General features: G+C 41.2%; 2 protein-coding genes across 2 annotated transcripts in view; one reads left to right on the top strand and one right to left on the bottom strand.

Annotated features, from left to right (window-relative positions):
* Nucleotides 1-27,165, bottom strand: part of veph1 (ventricular zone expressed PH domain-containing 1) — a 72,104-nt gene extending 44,939 nt beyond the window's left edge. The window contains exons 1-4 of the mRNA XM_069534141.1: nucleotides 27,048-27,165; nucleotides 19,398-19,756; nucleotides 19,006-19,224; nucleotides 14,906-15,080 (exon numbers count right to left, since the gene is read on the bottom strand). Of these exons, the coding sequence (XP_069390242.1) occupies nucleotides 14,906-15,080; nucleotides 19,006-19,224; nucleotides 19,398-19,535 (532 nt within the window). The 5' untranslated portion in view covers nucleotides 19,536-19,756; nucleotides 27,048-27,165. The remainder of the gene's footprint in view (nucleotides 1-14,905; nucleotides 15,081-19,005; nucleotides 19,225-19,397; nucleotides 19,757-27,047) is intronic.
* Nucleotides 2,390-10,157, top strand: ptx3a (pentraxin 3, long a). Its single transcript, XM_020094861.2, has 4 exons — nucleotides 2,390-2,726; nucleotides 4,988-5,147; nucleotides 5,753-6,195; nucleotides 8,131-10,157. The coding sequence occupies exons 1-4, from the start codon at nucleotides 2,588-2,590 to the stop codon at nucleotides 8,784-8,786; spliced, it is 1,398 nt and encodes a 465-aa protein (XP_019950420.2). The 5' UTR covers nucleotides 2,390-2,587; the 3' UTR covers nucleotides 8,787-10,157.
* Nucleotides 27,166-27,476: the final 311 nt, after the last annotated feature.

The raw sequence follows: 27,476 nt of genomic DNA on the forward strand, positions 1-27,476 counted from the left end.
TTGATCCCATGCATTGAGGTTTGAAGTCCTGCATGTGAACCATAAGCCCACATTTCATCTTGTGATACATTTATTTAAGAAAATGTACACAGTGTACAGAACATGCAAACGTGCTGTACTAAACTGTACATGCACACACTGAAGTGATTTCTTTACTGGTCTGTCAGGAGAGTATATGATGTGTCTCCTGCTGGCTCACTTCCATTCTCAGGTGACAGCCATAAGTAAAACAATTACACGCACGCACGCCTCCCATGTACCCTCTCATGTGTGCTGTTTTAATGTCTTTCTGATGTTAATTAAATATCATATGCTAAGTTGAGTGTTTCTTTGGAAGCTAAAAATAAAATGTTTTTTCAGCACAAAAGCAGCTTTAGTTCTAGTTGTTCATATCTCTCACAAACATCATCATTTTGGTCTCTGAGTCATACAGGGTCAATTATTTCCTTTGCAAAAACACAATTTTCACATATTTTCCACTTAAATTTCCAAGAACAATGGCTCCGTCCCTGTTTGATCTGCAGATGTCAATGTGCTCTCAATTGGAAGATTATAACCCGGGCTTTATCAGGTCGTTGTTGCATCTTGAGTTATGAGCCACATGCCCTTCATCTCTGTTCCATGTTTTCACAAATGTTAACATTATGTACTGAGCAGAGAATGGTTGACAGTTTGCTTGTACACACTCACAGGGGGAAGTGAGTCAAATACACATTGTGACTGTTGTGAAATACAAATAACTATATACAATGTCGAAGCACAGTTTCAAACTGTCCTCTGTGGCTGAAGCTTTCAGGTTTGTTGTCCCTGTAAAGTACACATCTACGCCACAAGTACTAACTAAAATAAAGGGGTTCAAAAATAAGGTAAACTGACGACATAAAAGCAAGGATTATGACATGAACTGCATTTTCAGTTTTTAGATTGTTATGTAGTTTCTACAAGAACAAGTTAAAATGACTACTACTTTTTTAATTGTATAATATTACTACTTTCTTACTTTTACCAAAAAGGACAGCAGCAGCTTAGAAAGGTAAACAGGTAGACATGTGACAATGAAACCAAGCAAAAAAAAGTGTTGAATTCAGTTTGAATGGAATCACAGCAGAATAAACCAAAGTTGTTCTCTCAAGTGGTGATAGAGAGCTCAGGGAAGGTGCTCACACAACTGCTTCTCTCTTTCTGTGCAGCCTTCTGAATGAAAAGGTTCCTCCCAGATAACAAGTGGACGAGTGTGTGTTTCAAGAGGTGTTTAAATATGGGAGACAATGAACCAGAAACGCAGGCAGACAAAGGGCGGCGGGACGGGGGGGGGGATACTAAAATCATTATTTCCAGACACACAAGCACATGCAAGAATATAGGCCCAGATGCACACACACAAACTGACATGGGCACACACACACACACACAGATAAATAAATAAATAAAAAGAGCGAAGCAGGAGAACAATACTGCCATTTAGTAACCTCTGACGTCTGGGTTCTATTCAAACTTCCGTCAGCAGACACACACACACACACACACACACACACACAGTCTCTGCATGGGGCAAGACATTTGTGTTCTGTGCTTCCTCCCCCCCTCCATTACCTCCTTCCCCTCCTCTCTCGTTCGCTCTGTGAGTCGCAGGAGCTGCAGTTGTATCTGATTACGACATACAGGCTACCTCCAACGACGCATTACTCACCGCCTCGCTCGCAGCACGCAGATGGAGCTCTGCCTTTGCATTTCTGTCCTTGAAGCAGTGTTTTCACAAGGACGGAAATTTAGAGAAATTTCTTAATTTTCCCAAAAGCGTTCCCCATGTGTATACATTTGTGTAATAACTGTGTTGAGGGAGTTTTAAGACTGAATTGAATGACTGGGTTCAGGTGAGAAGGGTTAGAAGGGTCACTTATAGATTCACCTTAAATAAAGAGGTTTAGATAACCTGATAAAACTTTTAATAACCTGTCTGATCATCATGTCCTTTGAAAGTAGTTCCCAGATCACAGCAATTATTGTGGTGAGTTTTCATAACCCATAGAAGTGGAACTACACAAATGTTGTAATAAAACAGAGTTATCCTTTAAGTACATGTATGCAGGGATGGGGATTAAGTTCTGGAGGTTAGGACATTATGAATAAAGACGGTGATGTGTGTGTGTGTGTGTGTGTGTGTGGAGCCCCTATTTGGAGTATACTCAGCACTGCCGGGCTTCCTGCCAAAGGATTGCTCAGCATTTAACGAGAAAAATGAAAAAGAAAGATAGAGAGAAAGGGGGAGAGTGTGTGTGTGTGTGTGTGTTAAAAAGAAAGAGAGAGGTAGGGAGAGAGAGAGAGAGAAGTGGGATGTCACCCGGGAGGAGGGACAAATACTGTATGAGAGAGTGAGGGTTGAAAAAGAGGGTGGTGGACCTGCAGAGCTGGACAAAGTGAACCAGACTGAGAGAAGCAGCAGAGACAAAAACACACACTTTGCCAAACTGACTGCAACCTTCTATCACAACACACACATAGAGAAAGCAGTAGGCTGAGGAGCAACCTAAAACTCAACAAACACACACATTTACCTCTCTCTAACTCACACACAGTCAGCAGCAGCATGTTTCGGTGGAGGCTTCCCCAGGTAGCGTGTGTACTCTCAGTGTGTGTGTGTCTGCTTCTCGCATATGAGGATGTTATCGAGGTGAACTACGCTGACCCCTACTACAATGAAATCACAGAGGGAGACGCACTAGAACGTAAGTATCAAACTGTGTGTGTGTGATTGTGTGTCTGTGCTTTATCTGATTTAGATCCATAGATGAACATGGCCGCAATTTAATTAAACCTGGTGTGTGTCTGTGCGTTATCAGTTTCTCATATGATTCACTGATGCGTTTGCGCAAGAGGTGAAATCAGGGCATCGGATTAAATATGCTTACAGTGGAGATGCATTAAGACTGAATGCTCATATCACCAGAAGATGAGATGGAGAGGAACACATGCAAACCTATTTACACATGTATGAACACATGTGATCTATTTACAGGTGGCCTGCAGTTATAATGTAACCAAACACGTTTAAAGGTTAGCGGGTTGGGCTGGTGTTCGTTTACTGACAGTTTATTGATCGTGTTGCTGCTCTTCTGTGAGAAATTCAAGGATGATACATGTCTGGTGTGTTCATGTGCTCAACAGGCAGCTTTACACAGACAACAGTACAACACAGTGAGATAAGCAGCGTCAAAGAAAATGCTGAGCCAGAAAAGCAGAGGGATGATGCATATTACAGCATGAATGACTGGTCACCAAATTCATAAGCACTTTGTCTCTTTGAAAAGCATCATTGTTCTTCTATGTGCATGCTTGGACTTCACAGTGTGTGTGTGTGAGGAGTGTGAGAGAAGATGTGAGCGTGTGCATGTTCTTCACCGGCCGCCCACAGCCGGCATTAGTTTGTTGTTTTAAATCGGGTAGTTAACAGGCAAGAGACTGCGCCCCAGGCCTGTGATGTAATTAAATGTCATTGAAAAAAATGAGAGTGGCTGAGAAAAGTAAAATATAAGCAGATGATTTGGGGGCAAGAGGGACAAAGAAACACCAGATTCATTACTGGCGTTCAGGACTCAGGAGAAAATGTCACGTCATGTGAGTTAAGTACAGTGTGTGTGCAGGTGGGAGAGGGAAAGACAAAGGTCAAAGCCTGGAGGAAGAAACAGATCATTGCTCAAATCTGAAAAACTGTGAATGGAATTTAAATGAATGAGGGCAACACGAGAGGCCATGACAGTTCATGTTGGAACGGCAAGCACGAACAAGAAATCTTTATGGGTAGCTTAAAAAAAAGCCAATGGAGGGCTGAACTGTGTTTGGTGAGTGTGCAAATTTGAGTGTGGTTAAAAAGTGCTGTGGGGCTTCCCTATGGAACTAGCTAAAGCTAATTAGCACATGAATTATGTAACTGATGTTATCATCGTGAATTTGCATATTTATAACGTCATTGAATCATATTTACATTGTGTCATTTAAGCTCTTTGTCTGTTTGCTTCTCTTGTACTGTCTGTGATAAAAAGTATGTAATATTTTAATATATCTGAATTTCCCCTTTACATGATTTTCTGACAAATTTAAAATTGTGACTGTTGTAAACTTCCAAATCTTTTCCAAGCTGCACCTCTGCACTACTGGTATCCCAATGTTACAAACATAATGCCATCTGACAAATTTCCCATTTAGAAAAATTACAGACAATGGCTGTGTTGTGGTTATAAGTAAATTCCAAATGATCAGAGTTAGAGGTCCAATCATGTCTAGTTTGAAGCTCTTTCACATCTGTGTCAGCTGCCGCGAGGTCCTTCCATTAAGGAAGAAAAGGTCAATTGAATGCATTGAGGGGTGAACTTGCAGAAAAGGGAAATGGAATGGTAAACAGACTAGTCTCATCAAAGCTCTTCACTCTACAAATTTCAACCATGCTGATGAAAAACCCATCAGGGCCAATTTGAGGCAATTTGATGCAGCAGCCACCCCCACAGTACAACAGGGTCAAAGATCCAAGCAAATGAAATCATAGTCTAAAAAGGTCTCTTTGCACTTTACCTGCCCCCATATCCATCACAATCATTCATAAACCACAGTTTCTAGTTTTGTAAGTGAAAGGGAGCAGAGGCCACAAGCGTTAAATTTAAACCTCGTGGACAGGCAGCCAAAACAAATCCTGCCGTCCAGTGATAATACTTCTGCAGAATAACTTTGAAGGTATAAACAGGCTCACTTTTAATTGGAACAGTGTGTCTGACACATATTCTCTTTCCTGGATTGGTTTACCCAATGATTGTGTTAACGTTGGCGACAATATGCTACCCAAAGTTGTGGGAACAGTTTCAAATGAGGCAGATTTAGACTTTAAAAAACCCTTGTGAGGAAATCCTCCTGTAAATAAATGTGGCAGAGGCCCTGCAGTGATTAAATCTTATGTTAAAATAACTTGAATCTTTCTCCCTCTCTTCCCACAATTCAGCCACACCGACTTCTCCGCCCTGCAGTTCTCGAGACCTGAACAAGTGGGACAAAATGTTCTCGATGCTGGAGAACAGTCAGATGAGGGAGAACATGCTGCTTCAGTATGCTGACGATATCATCAAGGTGGAGATGGGGTCACTGCGTGGAGAAATGCTCAGGTTGGTTGGACAAGTGAAGGAGAGGACAGAGTCATTCGAGCTTTCATGATAATTGTGCAAATGAAACTGTATATTTCTAAGGGCAATGAGCACTCAGATATCAAGATTGAAATTAAAATGAACTATGAAAGTTTACAAGCCTGATCCTCGATCTGACTGCAGCTATAAAATAATGCACCACTCATTTTCTGGATGCATTGATTAATCCTTTGGATTAGAACATTAATCACATGTTCCTATAGTGGATGGTTGTGTCTTTAAAGGTTTATGTTATATTTATTTATTCAACATAGAAGATGAAGAAAACCACAGAATTTTCAAATATGAGATGCTGGAACCACTGTTTTTATTGCAGTTTTTCCATAATCTTTCTTAAACAGTTAATTGATTATCATAATGTTTTAGTAGATTATTTTGATCCACAAATGGATAACATGACATAATGTCTGCTTTACTGGTATCCTGAATTCATCCTGTCACTTAAATATCAATGGTTTCAGGAGTGAATTGGGGTTGAATATTGATTACAGGCCAAATGTTGTCGCTACACGTTGCAGTGGATTAAAGCTTCAGTATATATATCTTAAATTGGTCTATTTGGTCAGGTTTGTAGCCCAGTACGGGGGCACGTGTGGGGTTGCAGTGGAGTCAGCAGGAAGAAGGATGGCCTCGCAGCTTGAGGCCCGCCTCAAAGAAACCCTGGAGCGCCTCAAAATAGCAGGTCAGGCTTCTGCTGCCGCCGCTGGGAATTCTGTCGGGGATCCCAACAACGTGGAGTCGATGCTACAGCAGCTCCTCTCTGCAGCACGAACACAAGCTTCCCGACTCACCAAGCTGGAGACCAACTGCTTCAGCAGTAGTGCAACTGGAACGGGGAGGAATGCGAAGTCGGGATTCCAGCTCGCAGAGGACGGAGGGGCCGGGCACCGGGAGCAGGAGGTCACGTCACGAGAGGTGGTTCTAGACGGAGTGCTGGCTGCACTGCAACAGACGAGGGCGGAGCAGGAGGAGGTGCTGAGGTCACTGAGCCAAAGATACCTACCCGCCGGTAAAGATATCCATCTCGCCATCGGCAATATGTGTCTGTCTTTACTTGCTGCTTTCTGTAACTTATGTATATCTCTTCACTTTTGCTGCTGTCTTCACCTTTCTCAGCAGTGCCACCCAAACAACCTTCCGCCTTCAGCTTTTTCTCTGTGTTGACATATTCAGGTCACGCTTGAAGTAAAAGAATGAGCCCCCCTCTGTCGGGCCTTGTTTCTGAACAACTAATCATACAGGTTGTGTTCGTCCTAAATACCTCCTCTGTCTGTCTCCAGGCATGTTGTCCTCCTCAAGTAGCAACACACGCTTTTCACTTCACTTATGACATCAATAATATTAGTCTCTGTCAGTACAGTCGGACAAACATGAAGGAGACAGGTATAGGGTCAGCTTATTGGTTCTTATTTATGTTTGTTTGAAATGAATTCATATTTTTTAATGAGTCCTGAAGAAAAACATTACAAAAGATGATGAAGGATGAAGGACAGACTATAATTGAACAAAAAGATTAAACTTTTAGCTCAGGAAAGAGTTTAAAAAATAATAATTGAAGCAAATAACAGCATCAATAATAATACACAAATATTATCCTTCAGAACTTCTTCTACTACAGCTGATTTACTCTCCATTAATACATTTATCTCTGATGACGAACTGTGACTCTACAAAGTGTGATTAAATTAAACTGGAGCAATTTGAGTCTTACAAAAATACCACTCACATCAGTCGGAAATCATTATTTATATAAGTTGATCGAAATAAAAACTGCAAAAAAACATATCGCTGACACACACACACACACACACACACACACACACACACACACACACACGACGCATACACAGTCTGGCCTACATACAGAGGTGTAATCATTAGTTGGTTGCAACAAAAACCACACCAAAGAACCCTGGGAAACTAGAACCATATGGAATCCATCATGGATATGCAAACACATGCATGCGCACACACACGCACACACACACACAATTATTTTCTGAGTGGCAGGAACCTGAGTCAAATGTAACAACAATATTTGGGATCTCCTGTTTTAGTAGTGAGGGAGTATGTCTGCTGACTGGAGGGAGAGAGAAAAAGAAGGAGGCAGAGGAGGGCTGACGGGAGCTGATGAAGACTACATCAGAAAAATGGTGAAGGAGAGAGAAAGTAATGGAGAAGAAACATGACAAAGACAATAATGCAAAATAGAGGATAGAGGTTGGACATCTGCACAAACACATGGACGCTGACCAACAGGAAAACGAATGAAATGAAGCAGAACAAACCAATGAACCAGTTGACCCCAGAGAGGGGAGAGTGTGTTTGGCATGAAAAAAAACAAACCATGATTCATGATATCATCACCTGACCGCGAAGTGAACTTAGCTTGTGGGATTCCAATAAGTTAATCAGAGAGTATCACTAACTTGAGCTGGCAGTAGCTGCAGTTTGAGGAACTTTATATTAATCGGTTGTGTTCAACTTATACCATTGGCAATGGGAATTGAGCCTCCTTCCTAACATTTTATGTGGAGTTCAACAAGGTGGTTTTCTCTAAAAATAGAACATGAACACAACAACAACTTGGGGACATTAAATGTTGACGAATTCACAATTCTCCAGTTGCATGATCCTTACTTACATTATTTTTAGTTCTTAAGTTCATTGTCAATGTAATTCATATAAAAGCTGACATCTGTTCTAGGACGGAGTTGAATTACATACAATATACCCGTAAACTTAAAACTTTAAATTATTAGCTCTGAATGTAAACCATATTCCTAAACAGAAATTCAACGTTTTCAAATTTGCTCATAAGCTTTAAGCTATTCCATATTGTCAGGTCGTCCGGAATATCCAGCACACCCTTAAGAATCAACCTGAAGTTGAAATTTTTTTTATTTCGTGACAATAAATATTATTATGTCTTTTTCCTGCACAGGCTGTGACATGGCGCTCCTCTTCCCAATGCGTTCCCGTCGTATCTACACTGCTGTCATGCCAGAGGTTCCTCTGTCCATCTCCTCCTTCACCATCTGCATGTGGTTAAAGCCAACAACCTTCGCCAACAAAACTGTGCTCTTCTCCTACGGACACCGTCGCAACCCATATGAGATCCAGCTGCTGCTCGGCCAAACCTCTGCGCGCTTCACCATCGGAGGAGAGGCTCACCTGGTGGAGGCGCGAGGTGTGGTGAAGCTGGGAGAGTGGATCCACTTGTGTGGGGCCTGGTCCTCCGAGCAGGGTCTGGCCACCCTGTGGTCCGGTGGGAAAAGAGTGGCCTCCACCCCCGGAGTGGCTGAGGGACACATCTTACCGGATGGTGGCTCCCTCCAGCTGGGGCAGGAGAGGAATGGCTGCTGCCATCAGTCTCCAAGCAGCGGGGGTGGCATTACAGGCTTTGAGGGAGGGTTCGATCCCAAGCTGGCATTCGCCGGGAAGATGACAGGAGTGAATATGTGGGACAGGGTGCTGTCAGAGGAGGAGATTTCCCAGCTGGCTTTGCAGAAGGGCCAGGGCTGCGAGCAGAGAGGAAACGTGGTGGCGTGGGGCATGACGGAGATGGTGCCCCACGGAGGCGCTCAGTTCATCTTCTAACTTACTCTTTGTGTCTTTTCATCAGCGCCATAATGACCATCATCGTGAATATCAGCAACATCATAATAAGTTTTCGTGTTAAAAATGAAGAGAGCAGCTTACATTGCTTTTATCATCATCATCTTTGTCCATGAGGTTACTGGTTTGATTATTATGTTGTTATTAGAACTGTTTTATTCATCTCTATTGCTATTCATCACTATTGATAGGAACACTTATGATGCAATTTAACTCTACTGGACATGTTCCGATGGGAGGAAACCAATGCTGTGAGAGACTGAAGTTTATTTTTGTAACATAACCTTTTGACCTGAGGCCACACACAAACAAACACACACATGCTCACACTGACATAACTTCAGCATAGAAAACGTGCAATGCAGCAGGAAACGTGCTGCAAGCAGTATTTACCAAAGACTTAATTAGACTGAGAGACAGACAAAGAGTCTATTGATAAAGTGAATGGGTTCCGAGCTCGTAAACAGAGTAATCACCAGACTGCCACGCAGGAGAGGAAAACGAGAGGTCACAAACAATTACAAGAGATTGTCTTTAGAGTGGCATGCTTGTTTTTTTTACGCAACAAAGTATTTTCCTCCTTTCTATCTTGATTTGTGCAGTTAATCTAAATATCGATGCAAAACTTATTTCCCTTTTGCATTTTACTGGGGAACATTAATATATTTTTAGTTTTACTTTTCAGTCATGTAGGTACATTAAACAGCAGCGAAAGATTGACTGTTATCTATATCCCCATAACCACTAAAAGCTAAGGTATCATGCTAATGCATTAATGATGTATTGTGATGTAATCTGTATTACAACATGTGATTTACGAAATACTCATGCGACTGAAAACTGCTGTACTTGCTTTCACTTCAAGCCTGGCCATATACTCCAGAAATAGCTTCAAACTAAATATTATTTTTTTATTATCATAATTTTCCTGCATTTGTGAAAGTTTAGAACATTTTTAGGATCTTACATTTTCAAACATGCACCCATCAAAGTGTTTACACTCATACGAGTTATGTAATTCCACTTCTGCTTTGATTCTTTATTGTCCGTAGTTCTCATTTAGGTTTAGGGTAATATATATGTCTTCTTTTTTGATACTGCATAAAGTAATAAGAGTGAAACTGTTCTATTGTCATTGGAGATTGAGATTGATTTTTGAGATTGATACAGTAACTGAGGAAAATGTTTACACAATCTTGTCTTTTATGAACTAAGTCGTCTTGTATTATAATGTAAATTCCTTTTTGTTTTTTGTGTAAAGGTGATATTGAATGTATTTTGTACATAAATATATTTTGCATAACAGGAATGGATGAATGGAGAGTGAGTTACGAATAAACATTTCAAGCTATAGCACATCTCCCTGGGTAATTACTGCTTTTGTCTGTGTTTGACTACTTTGACTCATTTAGTGTCTCAAATCAAATTCATAAAAGTGATACACACTTTAACACACTTAAATATGTTTTTGAGCTGTTAACTAAATTATAAGACTCTTCTAATCAATTAATGCTGGTTTTAAAATAAAATGAATTAGAAAATCTATAATAAATCTATATTTATGGGTTGAACATGGCTCATAATGACACCTAGTGCTTCCATCTTGGACCTTGCAGGGCCAATGCCTCTCTACGTTATGCCATTTATGTATATATGACAAAGTTAAGACCCTCTGATCAGACTCCCTGGCCACCAGCAACTTCTCGTGAATCAGGAAAGCCGTGCATCAGGTCTATGCTGAAACAGCACCCATAAACCACTGGGGTAGGTAGGCATGTCTTAACCGTGTCTAAGCCCCGCCTCTCAGTAATGTCTTTTTCTTCTTTTCAATGACTTCAGCCAAAACTTAGTTAGTACATGTACATGCAGTACACTGTATACTCACTGGTGTAGTGTGTTAATTCAGTGCTGCCCCTGATAGAACATGGCTACTGCACAACCTTTATGAGACCATGATTGTGGCCCACTTAAAGATCTCTAATAATAGTTTGTCCCAGTTAATGATGTCTTTACATTATTAACATCATCATCATCATTATTAACATCATCATCATCATTATTAACAACAAAGCAACATCAAAAAGAGAAAGAAGAAAATCTAAATTCTAAAATTACAGCATTGTAGACTAAGGACACGTCATTAAGATGCTGCCATGTGTCTCACTTCCTCACACTATGTCTTAGCTGCCAATCATCACACTTCACCCTGTTTTCATAGCATCAAATAACTAAACAAAACCTATCTTACCAGAAAAATGATCATCTGAACATTCATCAGTGCGATAAGAACTACCTAAAATGGCAGAAACCCTCGACCATGTCCCATCCACTAACATGGAGGAGGCAGGATTTATGATCTCCACTGCAGCCAGCCACCAGGTGGCAATCAAGAAGCTTTGGCCTTTATATACAGTCTATGATTAAATGTTTATTATACATTACAACTTTAATGGTATAGAAGTAGCAGGCATGTTTTTCCTGCTCACATATGTTTATAATTTGCAGTGGCACATTATGCTACAAGCTCATTAGTGACATATAACAGGTTTCTCCTGCAGCTACAACCAACTGCACAGTCTCCAAAATGTCTGTGACTTGTTGCGCAATGGTCACCTTTCACACTCACCCTCACTCAGCCCCACTCGCTCCCCTCACCCTCTCCTCTTTTTAACCTAACAATTTAAAGTACAGTACCTACATGTGTTTTGCAGCAAGGGAGACATCACTCTGACAGACGACTCTGACACATTCCAAACTCCAGTGTTACCTTCAGATCAGGTTTTACTTTGAGAAGCAAGGACCTCATGTGTTTAAATCTCTGTGGGGTCAAAGCAATGCCATATTGTGAGTGTGTATGTGCTCAACAACTACTGATCGACAGATACATGATAAAAATACAACAAAGTACAAAAGCCCATATGCCAACTAGAGACTGGAACCAGAGTCTGAGCAGTAGTGATCAGGGGATGGAGCTTTGGTGGTGAGGTTCCATTGATACACACACTCAACCAATAATTCTCACCTGAACATACATTGGTATGATAAGAGCTACCTTAAATGACAGAAACACCAGGTGGCAATTGAGAAGCTTTGGCTTCACTTTTGGGGAGCTGTCATGTCGTCCATCTTTATATACAGTCAATGGTGCCAAAACGCTGCCTTGCAGAGAAAAGAGCAAGGGTAAAGAAGTACTGGAGTGTGAAGTACTGGAAACTTGGAATTCAAATCTTCTCCCATGGGACAATGCTGGGTGATGGTGTGTCTCAGAGGGAGGAAGCCAAGGCAGTCATTCATTTCTTTAAAACTACAGGTCTGCAGTAAATTGAAAGATAAAGGCCTTAAAAGCGCAAAGCAGTCATGTGGACTCCATTAAAATGTGAGCCAGCAATGCATAAAACTGCCTAGTCAGCTGGAAAGAAGTAGAAGAAGAAGAAAAAGTTGATGAAATTAGTCAAAACCAGCATGTGACAACAACCTCGGGCGTTAGTAAGAAACCTTCCAGCATAAACACACATGCACAATCCATCCAAAAGTCCAGCTCGCTCATGTAACCAACCATCCCCATCATCATCATCATCACCCATTACATCAGCTCACTTCCTGCTGAGAGATGGTCATCTAATGTTGATCCAGTGAGCTACGTGTGTTCAGTTTGTGTTAATGCTGAGGCTTCAGAGGGACGTAGAGACAAGTAGCGGGTCCTGGCTTCTTAAAAAGGCAACAGGAGGAAGAAACACTCAGAACACAGCAGATCAGCAGTGAGCAGCAGAGGGGGGTAAAAATATTTGAAAGGCTGCATAAAAGAAAACTGCCCAGGGAAACATAAATCTGATCTCGCTATAATAAACCCTCCAGCAAGCCTCGTTCACTTTCATCCTTTCTCCACTCTTAGTGTGTGTGTGTTTTTGTGTGTATTTGTGACATATTCCGGCTTTAATAAGGCCCCCCATCACGATACCCCCCCAGTATCAAGCTGGATCAAAGCCACTAGAAGCTTCAACGCACATTTGCATAGAAGTTTCTATCCGTCCCTTCTTCTTCTCCTCTCACCCTGTCACTGTCAATCTCTCATTCACTCTTTCTTCTCCATTTTTATCTCATCCCTCATACAGGCACAAACAAGGACAGTTTCCAGTGTGCATGAGTTTCTATAGTTGCCATATGAGTGATTTTATGTGAAAGTGACGTAAAGTTATTGTAAAGGAATTTCAAGGTCAACGTTTTTTAAAAAACCTGAAGATGGAAGGCATTAAAATGACACACTGACGCAACCCAAGACTGACTGACTTTATTTACTTCTTTAGTCTATAAAATGAACAGAATTTGGCGTTGACACGAGGCTTGTAACAGTATAATGACAAACAGCCCAAATATTCACATTGTTATTTTATACTTCATTAGTCAGAATCTAAGCAGAAACAAGACAACATTGGACAGCTAACCATCATGATGTCTGAGGTATTACTTTGTGGTAATGTCTTAGAAGCCAACTGGCACAATAAGAAAACAAATCAAAAAAGGCAGCGAGTTCTCTGACTAACGAACGTGCAAATATTTCTTTCCGCATAAAGCCAAGATGAACGTTAAAAGAAATAACCGAAACTGATTTTATTTCATGACTCTATTTCAAGAGAGATGTTATGGTGTTAGACATCATTCACCAGTAGTTAGAAGAACTGCATCTTAATGTGCTTCCAACATCAGCATCCAGCCACACTGATTTGTCTTTTAGTCTGATATAATCTACTTATGTTGTCCTACTGGCAGGGACGGATTTGGGTCTCTATTTTCACCCACAGCTTTATAGACCAACTATCTGATGCTCTGATTCCAGAACCTGGTTACACTTGTAAAATGAAGCTGAGAGAGGAGAAAGCGTCACCATGGTGGGAACCTCATTCTGCGGTTGGGTTAGGTGCTCTTGTACAGATATCTTTGTGAGGACCATTCTGAGCCTACAACCTACAAAGTGAAGACATTGTTGCCGGTTTTAATGGGCTGTTTCAGAGACTTGGTTTTAGGGTTAGAATGAAGTTTAGGGTTAGGGTTAGGCATGTTGTTTTGATGGTTAGGGTCAGGGGCTAGGGAATGCATTAAGATAGAACTAAAAACGTGTGTGTGTGCGAACTAGTTAACTTTAACAAGTGTGAAGAAAACATGTTTCATGGATCAGCTTTCTTTAACCCAGAAGTCAGCTGGGCTCCTCTCTTTGACCTTAACTATAAGAAAGGAAAGATGACGAATGTATTGATCAGTGCTAAATGCACAAATGTTTTTTTGACTGTGTGAGTGTGAACAACCTAATTTAATCTTTCTATTAATTAACATAGAACGTGTGGACGAGATGGAGCAGCTGAAAAAGAAAATCAACTAAATTGTGAACATGTGAAAACACATGTTTTATATTTTCTGATCAGAAAGAGAAGAAAATAGAACCAAGTTGAATAACACACACGTTTGTGCAGCTATCCTTATTGGGACTTTGCATTGACTTCCATTCATTGTGGACAGCACACACACGCACACACACACACACACACACACACACACACACATTGAACTGTTAACTTAAACCTTCCTCCCATATGAATACTCTACGTTTGAATTTCCATTGTGCGTCATAGTACCATGAGGAAAAAGATGATCTGTAACAGCTGCTATTTACAGTCATTATCATCATCCTCGTGGAGCTGGCAGTCATTATAACACTACTCACTAAGGCTCATGATAGGATAAGACTGGTGGTCCGCTACTAAAACTAGTGATTACATGTGTAATTCCTCTTTCCACTGCAGTAAAACAGTTCAGCCCATTGTTGCAGGTTTTGCTCACACTGAGAGCAAACATGAACTATTTCATCGAGACGAACCCACATGTCAACTATCAACACTGATCTAAACGAACACGATGCACTTCAATGCTTTTTACATACACTTTAAAATCTCCGTAAAAGACACGTGCACACACGTCTCCTTGAGTGTGTAACAAGATCTTAAAGCTTCATTTCCTTCTTATAACAGCAACAGTTATTGAGGTTTGTCAAGACAAGGATTCAAGTCTGTTTATGAATTTGTGTGCATGATAACATTTGTTTGCCCTACCTCCCAGCACACTGACTGTAATGGCCTCCGTGTGCTCAGCCAACAGATCAGCCTTCGCTATAGCAGCCAGTGAGAGATAACTGGACATGTTCCTGCTCAGCTCCCTGTTCCCTCTCTGGAGGAACCGTACCGCCACCGGCACGGCCAGCACCATGACCGAGGGACAGCTGTAGTTCTGAGGAGACACAAGCAGAGAGGAGGTTGAGGGGACAGCAATAAGCAATATGTTGAAGGGAAGGAAGGAAACACGGTGAACATTAAGGCAAAAGCGTGACTTGTGTTAAAGGGGTTAAAACAGAAAACTGGTAGAGTTTGGTTTTTCAAGTCCTCACACTGCAGACACAGTATTGCACCACACTTAATTACCTGAAGGAAATGTTTCGAGTGTAGGAGTATTTTCGAGAATAATTTTGTAATGTTACGTGAATGACGACGTAACAGTACAAGAATAACGTCATCATTTTACGAAAGTCGTGATTGAAAACGAAATCATAATGTAATGAGAAAAAAAATTATGGTGTTACAAGAATAAAGTCATCATTTAACAAGAAAAAAGTCCTATTAAAAAAACATTTCTTAGGAAATAATCAGCAAGGAGAACATGTGCTCTTCTTCTGGAATTCAAATCTTTAATCAAAATCCTTGTTTCTTGAGAAACTATTACACCCCTTTGAATAGCACACAGATGTAAACAACAGTATCCTCACAGGTCACCACTACCAAACATTTCCTCCTTCCACAAAAGACTACGTCTGTAGCTCTTTCTTTGGAATAGACACAGTTTCTTGCACAAGCTTTTCAAAGTCCTGAAAATCATGTTAATGTGATGTATAAGTATTTTGTTATTTGTGAAACATATACTAAAGTATAACTTTACTAGATGCTCCTCATTCCTCATTTCAGTGCATCTGATATCCCCTTCTAAAATGACACATACCCTAAAATTAAATCTTTATTCTCGCAATTTTATGACCTTATTCTCTTGAATTACAACATTTTTCTCATAATATACAACTTTTTTCTCATAAAAAATAATACTTTGGCCCTAATGCTCTGTTGTTGGAGCACATGGACACGGACAATGGGAATTTTGCAAAAGCGAGCAATGGAGTTGCAGATTAAATGTAGAACAAAAGGACACTTAGCGACTGTATTCATGGATGGCCCCGACAGAAACAGAGATCCAATTCTTTCCACTTCCTGGGTTTCAATATAAAATAAAGGGAGAATAACTTCACAGTACAAGACTCTGTTTCCTATGAGCTACAAAGTCCAAGAACACCAGGGGGTGAGGATAACCATCCTCACTAACTCTGAGACATGCACTGAATTGATTTTTAAGTAATTTCAAACCATAAGCAGTTGCAGTAAGCAGCACATGTATAGGTACATTGAGTACCAGAAGAATTAAAAAAGGTTTTTATGACTTAAATGATTTGGATCGACTGTGTGACTGAAGTAAAGAGAGGAGTGAAGGAGTGTGCAGTGCATTTGAGGATGCAGACCCTGGTGCAAGTTTGAATGAAGCACAAGAAGCAGAGGGTTTGAAATGCACTAGCACCCTCAACTGGAGAGTCAGATATCAAGTCTGTTTACTGCCCAGTAATAATAAAAAAAGACGCTTATTCTAAAGCCCCTTGGCAGTGATTACATAGGTAGAGTTTCTCTTAAAGTGTGAACCTATCTTCTGATATGTGCAGGGTACATCAATAATAAGTGATGATAGTTGCTCTCTAAAGATATTATATCTTATTTGTTTTTTATCTTGTGTAGCCACTTTCAACCTCAACCATCCTAATTAACTCCAAGTTAAGAATACCCAGGATGACCTGATGTCTACAGTTTACATTTTAGAGAGTTCATCTGGTAGAGAAAATAATCTACCTCACTCTCTTTTTAATATTCATTCTCCTTGTCATGCCTCTAGTCTACCACATGATGGCAGTACAGACAGCATATCCACAAATAAAGTTATCATCCACCACCTTATTCATTATGATGGCCCTAGTTTTTATCTAAATATGTATAAATAATTACACATTTAAGTGAAAATCAACATTTAGAAAAAGCCTTGGAATAATTGTGACACACAGAGCTGTTATTATTGGGAGTTTTGAGCTCTTTGTGCTATAGTTTACTTGTGTTACATGACAGGTACTGTACATAGTCTGAACACATAATATAGGCAGATGTCATCTATGAATGAACAGATTTATTTATCTGTCCCATCTCTCTTTCTTTCATCTTAGCAGGAATAGTCACGTCAATGTCAGGCACAGCACAGATCAAAGAAACAAATAGCTCATCTTATCATAAGCCAGAATTCTGTGTGTATCTCTGTGTGCTGCAGACAACTTTTCTTCCTACCTGCTCTCTGCGGGAGTTTCAGCGGAAGGGTAAAGAAGAGTGTTTGTGCATCTGTAGCTTCAAAATGACAGGAAGACAGAGAAGAGAAAAAAGAGAAAGATGAGGTAAGAAAGAAGAGGCTAGATGATAAAAATAGACGGAATGAAAGCAAGAAAAGAAAACAGACGGAAAAAGGAAGCAGCGACAGAGAGAAGAGAGGGGAAGTGCTCCCCTGATAAATGTTGGAGTTAGGACATCAGAGCCAGAAGCTGCTGTCAGAGCTGTCAGACGTTTTAGTCTCACCTCTCTGTATGTGCATGTGTGTGTGTGTGTGTGTGTTCTCCTTTTTGTTGCCTCTTTAGGATCTTTTCCAGGATAAACATTGACCTTGTCAGGACCAGTAAAACTCATAGGGGCCAAAACCTGATCCTAATGAGGCAAACATTTCATTTCTGAGGTCCTGTTTAAGGTGAGGGATATAGATGTGGGCTTTGGTTAGGTTAGGGTTAGAGTAAGGCATGAACTGGTTCTGGTTTAGGTTATGGATAAGGTTTTGGTGAAGCTGTCCTCAGTGAATGGAAATCAATGCAAAGTCCAAATAAGGATAGCTGTGAAAACCACTGTGTGTGTGCGTGCATGCGTGCTTGCATGTGTGCAAGTACGCATATCTTTCCACAAGATTCAGTGTGTCACTACGGTGGTAATAAGCAACAGAACAGTAACTAGAGAGAGTACAAGATAGAACGAGTGATGGTGGAGGAGAGAGAGAGAGAGAGAGAGAGAGAGTCCCTCTGCTTTTAAGCCTTTTAGCTGCAGAGGTCTGATAGAGAACTGAGGCAAGATTTGATTTACATTTTGAAGCCCTTCAGCAGTGATTACATAAAGTGTATTTGCTGGCCAAGGCAGAAATCTACCTTTGCCTATGTTGCATGATGTAACATTAATCAGTGTCCAATGTCCAAGTATCTACTGCTACTTCAGAATCCCCAGAATACCTTTCAACCTGAGGATAACTGTTAATGTTTTAAAAGAGTTCAAAGACTATAGCTTATTATCTGCATTGTTAAAAAAAGTATACCAGAGAATCGAGACTAAAATGCATTAAGAAAAACAAACTTCATTTACTTGTGTCACTAGAGGTCCATAAAGTAAAACAATAATAAAAATGCCTAGTTTGATGACGTTGTGAAGCAGAATAGGATCATGGGAGTTTTTGTCTTCTACCAAACTTGACTAAAGCATAAATCTTGTTCAGGGGAGAGGTTATGTTTTGAAGTTTTATGCACGTAACGCAGCAAACTGCAATGAATAATCACGATCCACCCATCCTGGCTAGCTGGCTTACTGCTAGCTGTGTGTTCATCCTTAGTCATTGTCTATGACATAGAAGTTATATGTGAGACGGGCAAAGCCACAGGTTCAGCATCTCGTTACCTTGAATGAGAGACTTCTCTGGGTTTGAACCTTGTTGGAGACATTTTGTATGATGTCGGTTCACAAGTCAACAAAATATTTAACATAGCTCTTGTCATTTTTAGACATTTTAATAAAGAATTGTCACATATATCTTTAAACCAGAAGTTCTGGGGCATCTGATAAGATACAAGGTTTCTCACACCTCCCACAGACGACATACAGTATATGTTGTATGTGCACTTTATGCTTCTGGAAAAACCGATTAAGGAAGAATTTGTCTCTGAGGTTCACCATTACACAACAATGTCTTCTGTGTGTGTGTGTGTGTGTGTGTGTACCTGCAGGATACAGCTGGTGATGTCAGAGGCTATCTTGGCGTGTGGCGTGTCCTCTGTGTTTTCACCTTGTGGCATGAGATTATGCTCCAGACACGACTCCCACAGCCCCACCAGCGCCACACTGTGTCGCTCGATGGAGCTCGTCTCCCTTATGGCCGTGGTGATGCGCGTTATGCAAATCTCTACAACCGCCTGATCGTTGTCATTGGTCAGATAGTCCTGTCACCCGGCAGACAGATAATAGGATGCAAAATTAAGGAGACAATGATATATGAAGGGTACAAAGATGAATTATGAATGAGATTATAAATAATGAATGAAACAGACATTTGCTCTGTAATATTTTGGGTAAATATCATCTATGTGTGTGTTGGTTCTTCTCGTGTGCTCACCTGTGAGCAGGATATGGCCTTGATCTGGTCCAGAGCTTGTGACAGACAGTCTTCAATCTCTGCATCTTCCAGAGAGAAGAGATCCCCTGCTCTGGACAGATCCCTTTGGCCGAGCACCTGACTGAACAGCGGGTGCATCCTGGTCCTGGTATAGAACAGACCAGTTTGGGACTGCTGCTGCCCAGTTAAAGGCTCCTTTATTGAATATCAGTAAATCCCTGACATCATCACATTAAATCTTCAGGATCAGGTATGAGAGCAGGACCAGTTTGTCCCAGTGTGTTTCTGGGTCTGCCCGAGTCCTATTACCATGGAGCCAAGGCATGTTCTGGAGGAGTCATTCTTTTGAACTTAGAGTCCTAAAGGAGGGAGGTGGAAACACAGAAGTGCAAGAATTAATTAAGTAAACATTAATTCCTTGATAAATAAAACTAAACAGAAGTAAATGATTTTGTATATTTGTGAGAATTGTATGGATACTGTACAGAAAGATTCATCCTGAGCAGCTGAAAGCCAGTGAGAGATGCCATTCAAAAAGTTGAATTTGGAATTTCCTTATTGATTTTAGGTCTCAAGAAACACATAGAAAATATACAGGGAAATATATCTCAACTCTGCTTTTCAATAATTCGTAACTTATTAATAATATAAATAAATCTAATGGTTCAATGAGTATATAGTCTTCTACCATTATGTGTTATGAATGGAGATAGAAGTGTACGATGTTAACCATTTACCTGTCAATACTGCTGCTCCCGTTAGTCTCAATAAACATTAACACTACCAGCAGTGAAGATTACACACACACACACACACACACACACACACACACACACACACACACAGTCATGTCTTTAAAGCAGCCACCCAGGCTGCCTGTGATCAGGACTACTCTGCTCAGAGCTGAACTCTGCCTCCGTTCAGAGGATGAGCAGCTAAGCGTATGTATCTGTGTCACTGTCTGCTTCCTGCGCCCCCTCTCCTCCGCAATCACACATCATCTCGTACTCACACCATTTCTCTGGAGGAGGTCCAAGCCAGACCAAAGGAAAGCACAAAGCAAAGCACTGGGGAGACCCTTATCTCTCCTGCCAAGCCGGTGATGGCCATGGAAACCCGCCCATTGCCAGGATACCACAACAGGAATTCTTATTTGTCCAAGCCAGGCCGTTGGGATATCAACAAAACAACCATAAACAAAGAGCATAGAGATTTATCTGTCACACACACAGTCACACACACACACACACACAGCTATTATGCTTGTTGTGTCAAGCAACAATCAGAACTATTTCTGTCTATGGCTGGAGCTAAAATATAGTAGGTTTTTTGTAGGGGTATCAATATATATGTATCTGTATCTAGATATGTACACTAGGAAATTGTCAGGTACAAATAGCTCTTCTCACTTTTAGTACCAATACTATTTCCAGTTTTAGTCCGCTTCATATTTATTTATTCAAAGTTAGTTAACACTTGTGAAATGTGGGTTTTGTGATATAAAATGGATTTCTATAAAAAATATATGATATTTTTTGAATACACATTACATTCCTTCAAGCAAGGTTTTGAAAAAAGTAAGCTTTACATTATACCAAAAGTCTGGTATCACATTTGCTGTAAAGTAAAATCCATCGAACGGGGGATGGAGCCGCGGCATCAAGGCCCTGTTGATACAACAGCTTTGACAGGCATGAGATAGTTTCAGTCAGATGTGAAAATGAAAACTTGAACTGACATCAGATTGATAAGAACTACCTTAAAATGTCAGAAACCATTTTTGAATAAACAATATTTATTGTACACTTTTTAGTTTGGGTCATGTCCCATCCACTAACATGGAGGAAGTGGGATTTACAATGGATACTGCAGCCAGCCTCCAGGGAATGATCGAGGCGCTTTGGCTTAACTAGTCAATGTTCAAAACATATAAACACATAAATTAGGAAAACAGAAATTTAGAAACTGCCAAACAGGAAGTTTAAATCCATGTCTGTCAACTCCAGACCATATGATATATGTAGTGAAGGCTTTAGAGGAATGTAACAAAAGGTATTAAGTTAATTTCATTATAATAAAAAATATATGAATTAGGGTATTTATTCTTCTATTATGGTCAATACTGTGTTTTGTAAGGTCACAGTGACTTTGACCTTTAATCACTAAAACCTGGGTTGAAGACATAATGCCTGCAGTCATGGTTATCACCCCTGCAGAGGCATTAAAAACTATATGCATGCAGACAAAGAGGAGAAATGAGAGTTGGACACAAGCGGATAGAGACAGAGAAGCAGAGAGAGAGAAAGACAGAAGTGGATAATGTTTCAGTGTCCTGAATTTCCTCAGTAACCTGCAGTCAAGTAAAATACTGAGTTTCCATTATCCCACCTGAAAGCCTCAGAAACACACACACACACACACACACACACACACTGGCGCTCAGTCACTCAGACAGGCTGTGTCGTAGTGAGAGCTGGAAAGGAAACAGTAAATAAATACAACAGTTCACTTATGGAGAAAGAGTAAATGTGTAAATATATTAAACTGTATCTGTGTGCAGGACAGTGTGTGTGTGAGTGTAGCAGCAGAGAAAAAAAATGGGCCTGAGGAATTTCAGTTCTTAAACAATCAGCTAGTTACTATTAATCACCCAGCTACGGCTCAGCAAGCTCCGGAATGTGGCCTTTAAACACACATACTCATACACGCGCAGACACACACACACACAGTGAATAACTTCCAGCTTGTTTTACCTGTATGTACTGATTCACACATAAATGCAAATACCTCACAATCAACTGAGCAGCATATCTGAAGTGTGTTTTTTACATTTGTTTCCCCTGGTCTATTGTTGTTTCTGTGTCGTCTGCAGTAACATAAACTCTCAGTGAAATTCACTTGCCTGTAGTAGGCACCCACATGTTGCAGGAGAGCTGAGTATAGGCCACGGAATGAGGGGTGACAGGGGGTGCATACTGGGGGGCCACTGTGAGGCTTAAGGGCGATGTGAGGACAATGTGACCCAAGGGCCTCTCTCTCTCTCTCTCTCTCTCTACTGTCTTCAACTCTGAGAGAGAGAGAGAGTGAGAGAACACTGGCGCTTTTGTGTGACCTATAAGACAGAGACAGACCACCCCTCCCTCTCTCTCTCTCTCTGCTCAGTCGGCCCTATCCTGCTGTGTAATGTGCACCTGCTTGGCCTGCAAGACATCACACACACACTTTATAAAGGAGCTGGGTGAAAGGCAGCGACGGAAGCAGTCGACAGAAGACAAAAAGCATCTCTCTGCTGTTTTCTCTACACCACTGCTTCATATCCGACAGTGGGGGAATAGAGACGATGAGTGTGGAAGAAATATTTGTCTCATCTTTGCTATTTTATTTTATTTATGCACATAATTACAGAGTGGATTTGAGATTGGTGGCTGGGGGGGCTGGTGGGAGGGGATTGGATCCTGAACCCTTTTGGAAAAATGCTTTCTCATGTCTCACATTAGGACGAAGATAAATTCTTTGTCCTAATTTCTTTGAAAAAACATCCTCTGGATTTCACAGATTTATATTTCTTCTTATGAATAAGGCTTCAGCGTTTGGTGCCTATTTTGCTCGTTTGTCAGAGAGACATATTAACTTTGTTCCTGAATAACGAATCAGATTGGCTCTGAACACCTCTGATAGGGTGCACACAAGAAAATTATCTTGTGTATTAGCTCGATATACGTATACAGAGCTACAATTGAACCTTAAAGTTTGGTTGGGAATTTGTTTCTGAAACACTTTTTATAATATTTGTTGATTTCCCATGTCCCATCTGAAAAAAGGAAATAAATGTGGTGTCTGTGGCCCTCACAGGACTGTAAGAAAAATGACCAATCATTTCAGTTGCACAGAATGAAAAGGAAAAGTCGGCTTCTCGCGGTTCTCAGGCAGCCTTCATGTGTTTTGGGGCTTTGACAAAAGGGCTAAGGAAGGGGTTGTTGTGTAGCCTGCTCTTACTAGACTTTTTCAGGTTTACCAACCCTAGCTTTATCACCTGAGTGAAGTTATGTTTTACTCCTGTTTGTTTGTTGGTTGGTTGGTTGGTTTGTATGTTTGTTTATTTGTAAGCAAGAACTCATTGTGCTGGAAGTATCAATGAGTCCAAAATCTATGCATCAATAAGTCCAGAGTGTCACAGTCAGTCACCCATCCTCCCACTTCTCAGTCAGTCTCCCATCCTTCCACCTCTCAGTACTTTTCCATGGACTCCGCCTCTGCTTCATCTGCCAGCCAAGCCACACCCTCTCACAATCCAACAAAGCTGCTCCTCATCACCTGCAATCAAGCCCAGTATATATTCACCAGCTCCACTCTCAGTCAGTGCCAGATTGTTCTACTCCTTCATGCAAGTCTTTCCAGCAGTTATCCCCGGACTGATTCTTCGTTGCCGACCCTGCCTGTTCTTGACTAACCTGCCTCGTCCGAAACCTGGTAATCACCTCTGCCTTCCGTCCCTGACCAAGTCTTCTGCCTGTTGCTGTCTGACCAAGTCTTCTGCCTGTTGCTATCTGACCAAGTCTTCTGCCTGTTGCTGTCTGACCAAGTCTTCTGCCTGTTGCTATCTGACCAAGTCTTCTGCCTGTTGCTGTCTGACCGAATAAAGACTGTTACCAACTGTCCATGCTTGTTGTGCTGCATTTGGGTTCAAAACCATACCCGTTACACAGAGGATATGTTTCCAACGTTTCAGTCGGCTGGACGACCAGTTTAACATATTTACCTTTGTTCTAATGTGAGATGAGGAAACCATGCACTGATTGAATATACCACTATTTATTTTATCCCTTACAGAGCAGCTACACATGCTCAGCTTTACTTTTATAAGCTTTAATGGACTTTCCAGACTAAATCTTAACGCATCAGTTCCCCTTAAAATACTGCCCCAGTCCATGAGTATTTATAATTTGAATTAAACAAAGACTTTCATTCATATTCTTCTTTTAATCCAAAAAGCTTTGATGCTTCAAACAGTTAAAAAAATAATCAACTTTTAACTTTTTGTGATCGAGTCATATGCTGAGCGGTTCTATATGAATGGTAGTATTAAAAGCTGGTTAAGTTGGTAGTTATTCCCTATAACTGGGCCAATCGGTTATGTAACTGATGCCATGAATTTCATGAATAAGTCACAGAGAACAGACTTCCTGAGGACTCCTCTGGAAATAGTTCCGCGCTGTCACAAAGAACTCAGCGAAGACTCTTGAAGGAAAAGATCCCAGAGGTTTAGCTTAAGAAAATACTGAGGAAGTCTATTGTATCTTAGATTGGTCTTTCTCTTTTGAGTGTGTGATTGTGTTAGTGTGTGTGTGTGTGTGTGTGTGTGTGTGTGTGTGAGTATGTGTGTACGTGTGCCTATGTGAAGGAGAAGGCAAATGTCTCCAATATTTATGCCCTGCAGTTATGCAGCTGTCGAGCAACGACTGGGGAATTACAGTACGACAGGAGCTGAAGAAGAAGACAGCTACTGTAAAACACTCTGAAGCCACTGAGGGAAAAAGAACGTCAGAATGTGAAATACTGAGAGACGGAGAGAGAGAACAGAGGGTGAGAGTGAGGGACAACACAGGAGCTAATGTCTCATTTTCTCTCCGGAGAGTGGTCACTGTGGACACGATGAGAGGAAGCACACGCAGACCACAGGAACACTTAAGGTGACACTCGCAGATGGAAAGAGCAGATATGTTATGAATAGAGGAGACATGAGGGACGTACAATACTTCCATTCTCTTTGGTTTATGCGTCAGGAAAAAAAGTTTTTATTTACCAGCACATTATACAAACTCACTCTGTTCATAGTCAGCTGTAACCCAGATAGTTCACACAAAAATATCTTGTGGGAGCCACTGTGCTGGATTCCAAGGTGAAACTAATTTCAGTCCCAGACAGAGATAAAAAGATGTCGACAAAAGAAGATCCCTATCCCTGTGTGTGTGTGTGTGTGTGTGTGTGTGTGTCTGGTATAACTATGTCAAATGCCACTGAATCCATCCTAAACTGTGTAGAGGGTTTTTTCTCTCCCCAGTCCGGCTCCGATGCTCTCAACTCCCGACTGCTGAGAGGATTTTCCAAAGTAGTAGGAGGAGGAGAAGAAGAAGAAGCAGTGCTAGTTATTGCATTAACCACCACACTCAGCTGACTAACATTTGTGCGCTTTTTCTAAACCATCCATTATTCATTACTCCCTGCTGCTTTTCCGCAGTCAAACTCAAGAGTCTGGGGCTGAGAGATGAAGATGAGGGAGGCATGTTCTGGTTTCACCGTCACAGGTCTCACCCAGGAGTGCACGCTTTAGGAAATACATTCAGCTCACAAAATATTATGAGCTCATTCTTACTAGAAAGCTGCTTTCAAATATCCTCAGTGCAAGTTTCAGGGGTTTCTAAGTTTAGACATCATTTCAGATCCTGCAGATGACAAATTATACATTTTCTCTGTCCTGAGGAAGTGACTGAACTGAAGGGGATTAGCACTGAATCACAGATTTTGCTTGGTGGGTATGTGAAATGTAAAAATGACGGTGGCCCTGAGGGGCAAAACAACACAAAATTTCCACGTGTTTTGTGATTTGTTGTTGTGTTTTCTTACTTTTCTATGTGCCTTTTTCATTTAAAATTTTAATTTGTCTTTTCTTATTTACTGATGTATTTTGTCATTTCGAAAATAATAGAGAAGCAGGATGTGTTAAATGACATGTGAATCAGTGTGTGTCCTCTCATCTGTCCTTGTCCTGGCAGCTTCTGCTTCCACTAAGATCATAATGGATTTGGCAAGAACATAAAATGAATGGAAAGACGATAGGAGTAAAAAAAAAAAAACCCTATCATATTAATAAGAACTAATGCTATTTGAATGAGTGTAGGTGCAAAGAGAATGAACAGAATGTCCCTTCGATTAGGTCCTTCCTCTGTGGGACACCAGTCTGTCTGTCTGTCTCAGAAGTCTGTGACCTTGAGGATAATCCCCCCCACCACCACACACACACACACACACACACACACACACAGTGTTCACATTCAGAGGTGGAGCAACAGTGGGATTTGCATTGAGAGAAGAAGAAATGCACAAAGCAAATGTGAGCAATGCAACTGAACTTGCCTTTCAAGCTCTCTCAGGACACATTCCAGTGTATTTACACGGAAACAGACACACGCACACACACTGAGAGAGAGAGAGAGAGAGAGAGAGAGAGAGAGAGAGAGAGATACTACATGTAAATAAAGCAGGTGTAAAGAAGCAGTCATTGCATAAGTGTTTCCACAGAAATGTTCTATAGTTAATATGTTCCATGTGTGTTTGTTAAATCTTGCTGCTGCAGGTAATTCACTGTCTAAATATGAAATAATTAACAACTGAATCCAATAACACGTCCAGTCCCCTCTCACATCCACCTGCGCGCTCCCTTCTGTCTGTGCCTGCGTAAAATATATCTGCTTCACGGTTTTCACCTCATCCACTCAACTTTCCCGACATCAAGGAATGTGAGTGGCATTCATGCATTTCCCCCCTGGCAACGCGATCCTTTCTCCAATGACGGTCAGAGAGCCACGCAGCAACAAAGCCAGAAACACAGCTGATCCATCTCCAAACACCAGAGGACAGCGGGCAGCTTACCTGCTCCACGCCGGACGACGACGCACAGAACACCGAATGTGGAGCTCCGCTCAGCACCTCCAGACCTCCGTCCATCCAGCGCCGCACATAGCAGCCCACATTACACCCCTTATCCCCCCCCCCCCCCCCCCACACACACACACACACATACACACCCCCCCACACACAAAACACACCACACACACACACACACATTCACCAGCCAACATTGGAAAGTGCGCCATCGTGCGGCCGATCACAAAGCACTGCGCAACAGGTGGATGGAGGGAGGGACAGGTGGTGGTGGTATGTGTGGGGGGGTGTTGGCTTCAAGCACTGTCAGAGAATACAACAAGTACCAGGATGACTTGTAACTTTTAAACACAACAAAGGTTGACTCATACATAGGCCAAGTAAATCTAAGCTATTTCTTCAGAAAGAAAAAACAAA

The sequence above is a fragment of the Paralichthys olivaceus genome, chromosome 11 (assembly GCF_024713975.1).
Source record: "Paralichthys olivaceus isolate ysfri-2021 chromosome 11, ASM2471397v2, whole genome shotgun sequence".
Lineage (NCBI taxonomy): Eukaryota > Metazoa > Chordata > Actinopteri > Pleuronectiformes > Paralichthyidae > Paralichthys > Paralichthys olivaceus.

Coding starts and splice junctions, on each gene's coding strand:
- ptx3a (XM_020094861.2), top strand. CDS start 2,588: ATGTTTCGGTGGAGGCTTCCCCAGGTAGCGTGTGTACTCTCAGTGTGT. Junction 2,727..4,987: donor AGAGGGAGACGCACTAGAAC/GTAAGTATCAAA, acceptor CCCACAATTCAG/CCACACCGACTTCTCCGCCC. Junction 6,196..8,130: donor CCAAAGATACCTACCCGCCG/GTAAAGATATCC, acceptor TTTCCTGCACAG/GCTGTGACATGGCGCTCCTC.